The following is a 6,447-nucleotide window of genomic DNA, read 5'->3' on the forward strand; positions in this document are numbered from 1 at the left end:
CGGAGCTTCTTTACCTCTTAGCCCTGAGGCTTCCTCCTTACCCATCTTCTGTGCTTCCAGAGAACAACTTTGTCCCCATGGCCACCCCTCATTCTCCCCATTACCGCATGAAGAGGCAGATATTGCTTTAATCTTTCATTGCAACCAGTGGTCTCCCTGTTTACTGGCTCCAGCCTCTGGTCCGAGTATTTTCCCCTTTCCAGTCCAGCGTGTCCAGGTGGGCTGGGGAAGGAGGCGAACTGGGCCTCAGCTGCAGGTCTCCTGGAGCAGTGGCACCATGGTGGACAGTCCCCTGGATGTTCTCGATTTGGTACCAACATGCATTGTTAATGCTTCGGAGATCAGCCAACAGGCTCAGCAGCTTAGCATATAGAAACCTTTGGGGTCACCAGGGAAGGAGGAGAGAGATAGGCAGCTGAGAGTCTTGTCCTGAGGCCCTGACCCCCTAAACTGCCTCTCTGTGAAGCTAGGTCTGAACATTAGGGAAAATATGCTCTGATGTGACAAATGTATCAAAAGTTCCAAAGGTCCCCAGTGGGGCCTCTGTCTGACACTGACTTCTCTCACCATGCCGTTTTTCTTGAACCCAGAGCTCAGAGGGCCAAGTGTGAAGAAAGCCCCAGACTTTGCCAGATATTCAGCTGTGTGGAATCTGAGGATCTGGCCTTCTAGAGCAGGTTCTAGAAGGTGGGTGTGTTCTATGGTATAAAGCAACCCTCTTCTGGCCAAACTGGCACATTGAGGAATAAGCAAAACAGAAGTGGAGTGTACTTCAGAGCCTGGTTAGATCATGGACTGTTGAACCAGGGACTGGCGTTGGCCATGAAACTGAATGACCATAACTTCAAGGGGAATGAAAAATTAAAGGAACTGGACCAATGGAGAGGAGGGGAAGGGCCAAGGAAAGAGAGTGAACGAGATTCTTGAAAGGCTGTTTTAGTCTGGAGGAGTTGGGTTGGTGAGGTGATGGATGTCATCAATCTCAGGAATGCTATTATTCCGAGCCTGTGAGCTACTACTTTGCATCTCTCCTGAATAAAAAAATCTGGAAAAAGTGAGATGAAACAGCAATAGGAGCAATTTGAATGCCGGAACTCTATGAGATGGGAGGGAAGGTCTAGACCCCCAGGGGCCCTGGTTTCCCAAAGGAAAGGACAGTAAAAGCACTCATCCTGAGTTCAGTGTCTCCCTAACTCCTTCCCACCCTGGTGCAGCCTCCACGTGCCCAGTTCCACTGTACCGGTCCCGGGGATTTTGCTGCTGGCCTTTGATATAGCTCTGCAGAGTCAGCGCTATCTCCTCTTGCAACTGATCAGTCCCCTCTCTCTGGGTTCTCCCAGGCTGGTCTGTAAGATAGGGAGTGGGGAAGGACAAGGTGGGAGGTTGCAGGTGGCCTGCATGGTGCCCTGGGGAGCCAAGACTGGGATAGACCCATTCCACAGGTTTGAAGACTAAAAGGCCTGGATGGATGGATTCAGGGAGCTGGGAGTTTGGGCAGAGGTGGTGGAACAAAAGCTTCTGGGCTTTGATGGATGCTTCCCAGGAGAGAAGGCGGCCATGGCAACCATGAACACATACTCCAGGCTCCTGGAGCTGCAGTTGGCGCAGTGTCCTATGGAAGCCGAAGAGAACTCCAAAAACTCTTCCTGGAACCCCACCGTGGGTTCCAGGCACATGGGCTTCAGTAGTTTTGTCACGCGGGTTTCGTAGTTGTGGCTCTTGGGCTCTAGAGCGCAGGCTCAGTAGTTGTGGCGCACGGGCTGAGTTGCTCCGCGGCATGTGGGATCTTCCCGGACCAGGGCTCAAACCCGTGTCCCCTGCATTGGCAGGCGGATTCCTAACCACTGCACCACCAGGCTTAGGAGCCTTCAGGTCACCTCGCCACATACCATACCGAAGGGATGCATGACCTCTACTGTTCTAGCACCATCTCACCATGCACTCCATCTTCTACTGTGTAGCGAAGAGGCCCGCAGAGGAAGTTTTGTGTTTGGAGACAGAAAGTGGTATTGAGTGCAATGTGACATTTCTACAGCTGCTTCCTTGAGAAGAGAGATCTGGTCCTCCATGGGCCAGAGCAGGAAACCTGCTCTTTAGACTCTAGTCTGAACTTCAGAGAGGGAGAGGAACTCCCAGTTCTGATTGAGACACTTTAAAAAGCTGGGAATTCAAGACCTGGTACTTGAAAAGGCTGAGGGATGGGTTAGTTTGGTTAGTGACTTTTTTGGGGGCGGGGGTGGTGGTGAGGGTGGGATTATAATTTGCTGGAGTGTTTTCTTCCTGAAAGGTAAGGGGAGGTCACATACTGAAAGGGGCAGATCCTTGGTGAGCCTGATGATTTGCTGTACCATGAAAGTGTTGATGTCTGCGAAATGCGTGAGCAGAGGCAGTACAGGGAACTGGGTGGGCAGCACTGGTGATGGTTGAACAGATGAGCTGGAGGCTGCAGAGATCAGAGCCTGGGTGAGAGGCCCCGGTCCTAGGGATCTCTTTTAGGCCTCTCCAGCTTTATCTTGGAAGGGTTCCGGGCTAAGGAGTCGGCCTCGGCTGGGGTTCTGGAGAAGTCCTGTCCTCTATTGGTGCGTGGCACACAGCCCCCTCACTCAGGCCAGCCTCCTTGGGCACCCTTTTGGTCATATTTCAACTTGAATCCTGTAAATGCTCACCCTGAACTGCACAAACTGGTCAAACATGGCGCCCATGTGGTGAGTTTGGGCCCCCAGCAGTGTCTGGACTAGCTCTTTCTCCTCAGCTGCATCGATGCTTGCTGTGCCTGCAGCTGGGCCTGTCTTGCTCGCCGCAACGCCCGGGCTTCTGCCGATGGGATCGTTGTGCCCGGGGAAGGGATGTGACAAAACTATTGAGACTAGCAGAGAGCACCTTTCTCTGTCAGCCCCTGCTCTGGGGCCCTCAGACACTGCGTAATGAAGGATGCGGGGAGGGAGGAGAGTTCTTGAGGGCTCCTTGGGCTTGGCTGAAGTCCCAGGGGCTCCAGGTGGTAGGGGATTCCTGTACACTTTCCCCGACCTGTGAGGCACTGCAGCAGAAAACAATGCACTGTGGGAAGGAAAAAAATGATGGACAATAAAGTGGGAACAGTATAAGGAGATGTTTGACTTCTGGGGGAGCACTGAAGAGGGAGGGCTCATGATATCAAAAACATCACCTTATGTTTGCATAGCTTTATAATTTCAAAGCTTCTGAGGGGGCTTCCCTGGTGGCGCAGTGGTTGAGAATCCGCCTGCCAATGCAGGGGACACGGGTTCGAGCCCCGGTCCGGGAAGATCCCACATGCCGCGGAGCAACCAAGCCCGTGCACCCCAACTACTGAGCCTGTGCTCTAGAGCCCATAAGCCACAACTACTGAGCCCGCGGGCCACAACTACTGAAGCCCGCGCGCCTGGAGCCCGTGCTCCACAACGGGAGAAGCCACCGCAATGAGAAACCCGCGCACCGCAACAAAGAGTAGCCCCCGCTCGCCACAACTAGAGAAAGCCTGTGTGCAGCAACGAGGACCCAACGCAGCCAAAAACAAATAAATAAATTTAAAAAAAAAAAAAAAAGCTTCTGAGGATAAGTCTCACTGAATGAAACAATCCTGTGGGTGGAGAGGGCAGGTGTTATTATCCATATTTTTCAGAAACAGACTGACATTCCAGTGACAGGTCCCAGGTCACAAAATACTTATGTGATGTAGACTGAATTCAAGATTTTTTGACTTCTACAGTTTCCTTTCCACTGCTCCATATTGAAAAGCAGTGTGACATCATGGAGAAAGCAAGGGTCTGGTGAATACTGACTCTACAACTTTTCAGCTGAGTGGACTTGGACAAGTTGATTTCTGTTACTTTAAGTTGATTACGAGTTACCTTATCTTTTGGGGGCAGAGCCTTATTACCTGGCACAGAGAAAAAAAATAATTCAACAATTATCAAGTACCTACTAAGTGACAGGCACTATATTTGAGAGATGGAAGAGTAAAAGCAAGGCATATAAACATCTAGGGGCAGAGCATTCCAGGTAGAGGCAATGGCACGTGCAAGTATAAGTTACAACAGTCTTGAGAAGAGTGCTTGGTGTGTCTGAGAATGGCATTGATGTCAGTGTGGCTGGGATGGGTTGAGCAAGAGGAAGAGTAGGAAGTAAAATCTGAGAGGTGGTATGGAGGAGCTGGACCGTGAGATCATGGACCATAAGAGAGAGGAGGAGCCCTTGGAGGTTTTGAGCAGAATAGTTACATTGTCTGACTTGTTTCAAAAAGCTTACTCTGGGGCTTCCCTGGTGGCGCAGTGGTTGAGAGTCCGCCTGCCGATGCAGGGGACACGGGTTCGTGCCCCGGTCCGGGAGGATCCCACATGCCGCGGAGCAGCTAGGCCCGTGAGCCATGTCCGTTGAGCCTGCGCGTCCGGAGCCTGTGCTCCGCAACGGGAGAGGCCACAACAGTGAGAGGCCTGCGTACCACAAAAAAAAACAACAACAACAAAAAAAACAAAGCTTACTCTGCCTGCCCTGTGGAGAATACGCTGTGGGAACAAGGGCAAAGCATAGTCAGTGGAGGGACATAGTGGATTCTCGGGATGGAAAGGGGCCAACTCACTGTCCTTCTTCATGCCAGTATCTAGGCACTTCTGCAACCTGCAGACTGGGCCTTGTTGACCTTCCAGCTTCCAGCAAAGGGGCACGTGAGACCGGTGCTTTTGCTGACTGTTCGCCTGAGAGGACAGAGACATTGTGAGGGTTGGGGATGGCAGTGAGCAGGTAGGTATGTGAGGGGCTGAAATGAAATGGTCAAAAAGAAACTATGGTGGGAATTCCCTGGCAGTCCAGTGGTTATGAAACAGGAGGGAAGGGGGCAGGGCACAACCTTTGAAAGAATGACATAGCCCAAGGACATGACATAAACTGATTAGAACCAAATGGGTCCAAGATGGCAGAAAAGTCGAGTTCCACTAGACCTTGAGCCTCAGTATATGCTCACTGTAACACATCAGCAAGCTAAATGACACACCCACAGGTGCCATAACAGTTCCAAGGCTGACCATAAGGGTCAAAAAGTGGGTGGTGGCCCAATTCCTGGAAATCCTCACCTGTTCCCGAAATAGCTGGAATACTCCTCCCACTTTTTAGCCTATGAAATTACCCACCCCTATAAAAACTGACAATCCCATACCCTGGTGCCTTTCTCACCTTGTGAGATGGCCCACACCCTGTCTGTGGAGTGTGCTTCTCTCTAAATAAATCCACTTCTTACCTATTGCTTTGTCTCTCACTGAATTCTTTCTGCGATGAGACATCAAGAACCTTAGCTTCATTAAGTCCTGAAACCAGGTATGTGATCTCAGTTGGAAGACCGTAGGTTTTGGCCAGGTTCGAGTCCTGGCCGAGAGGGATCAAGTCCCAATCTGGGTCTAGGCTGGGTTCGAGTCCCAATCTGAGGTGTACCGTTTCAGTTAGGACTATGTGCTTTCACTGCCGAGGGCCTGGGGTTCAATCCCTGGTTGGGGAACTAATATCCCGCAAGTCAAGTGGCAAAAAAAAAAAAAAAAAAATCTGTGGTGTCATGGGCTACTCTGAGCTGTGCCCAGAAGTCCCTAGGGGTAGAGAGGATACAATGCATCTCAAGCATTTCCATGGGGGCACAGAATCAGTCAGGAAGGCCTAGTTGGTGCTGTACTAGTTTGGTGCTTTGCAGGTAGTGAGTACCCTTGACTAAGGGGTTGTGTCCATAGGACAAGCACTCAGCTTTCCCTCTGTTATTTTGCCTCATGTTTATACAAGTGTTAAGGTTGGCAGTTTGCAGCGTGCTAGCCACAGGGTAGTTAGGCTTCAGGCTGCAGGAGTGATGTAACTGGACAAGCTTGGGCATGTGCCAGGGCTTAAAGGCTGCCTGGCAGGCAGTTTGGGAGGGCGTTTCTGTTGGGGAGGAGGTTCTCACCTGAAGAAACCCTTGCAGTCCTCAAAAGTCAGGGCATGGAAGTGATAGCCTGTGGCTCAGTTCCTGCACACCACACAATTCCTCGGCTCATCTTCCTCACTGGCCATGGCTTCAGGTGTTGCAGTGGCTGTCACAGGCCCCTGAATGTCAGAGGGGTTATCAGTCAGCTCTGGACCACCCTTGACCTTCTTCCCCTTCTGCAGAGCCTCTTCCCAAACCTGCCCTCGACCTGACCCCCTGCATTATCTGCACTTTATTGCTTTTAGTCTCTGGACCCCGAAAGTTTTCCTACCTGCTTCTCTTCCCACTCTGACCCTGCTTTCCCCTTGAGCTCAAGAGCTGCTAGTGTTTAGAGTTAGGGATTAAGGCCCTTAGTATCTGGAAAACAAGGATAGAAACTGCTCCTTATCAGATCCATGTAGATTTTCCCTATTGCTGAGGAGAGAGGGAGAGAGCAAGCTTTTTCACATGCAGTATGTCAACAGTAAAAGAATAGGCATAACAATTGTACA

General features: G+C 51.0%; 1 protein-coding gene across 1 annotated transcript; it reads right to left on the minus strand.

Annotated features, from left to right (window-relative positions):
• Positions 1 to 246: 246 nt before the first annotated feature.
• NR1I3 (nuclear receptor subfamily 1 group I member 3) lies at positions 247 to 6,042 on the minus strand (the record flags this gene model as incomplete). Its single annotated transcript, XM_079697280.1, is given in 13 exon segments — positions 247 to 291; positions 293 to 377; positions 1,241 to 1,346; positions 1,936 to 2,027; positions 2,029 to 2,086; positions 2,303 to 2,413; positions 2,416 to 2,443; positions 2,667 to 2,752; positions 2,755 to 2,829; positions 4,598 to 4,648; positions 4,651 to 4,712; positions 5,936 to 5,991; positions 5,995 to 6,042. Coding segments are annotated over 13 exon segments (903 nt in total).
• Positions 6,043 to 6,447: the final 405 nt, after the last annotated feature.

This window comes from Hyperoodon ampullatus (assembly GCF_949752795.1).
Source record: "Hyperoodon ampullatus genome assembly, chromosome: 2".
Lineage (NCBI taxonomy): Eukaryota > Metazoa > Chordata > Mammalia > Artiodactyla > Ziphiidae > Hyperoodon > Hyperoodon ampullatus.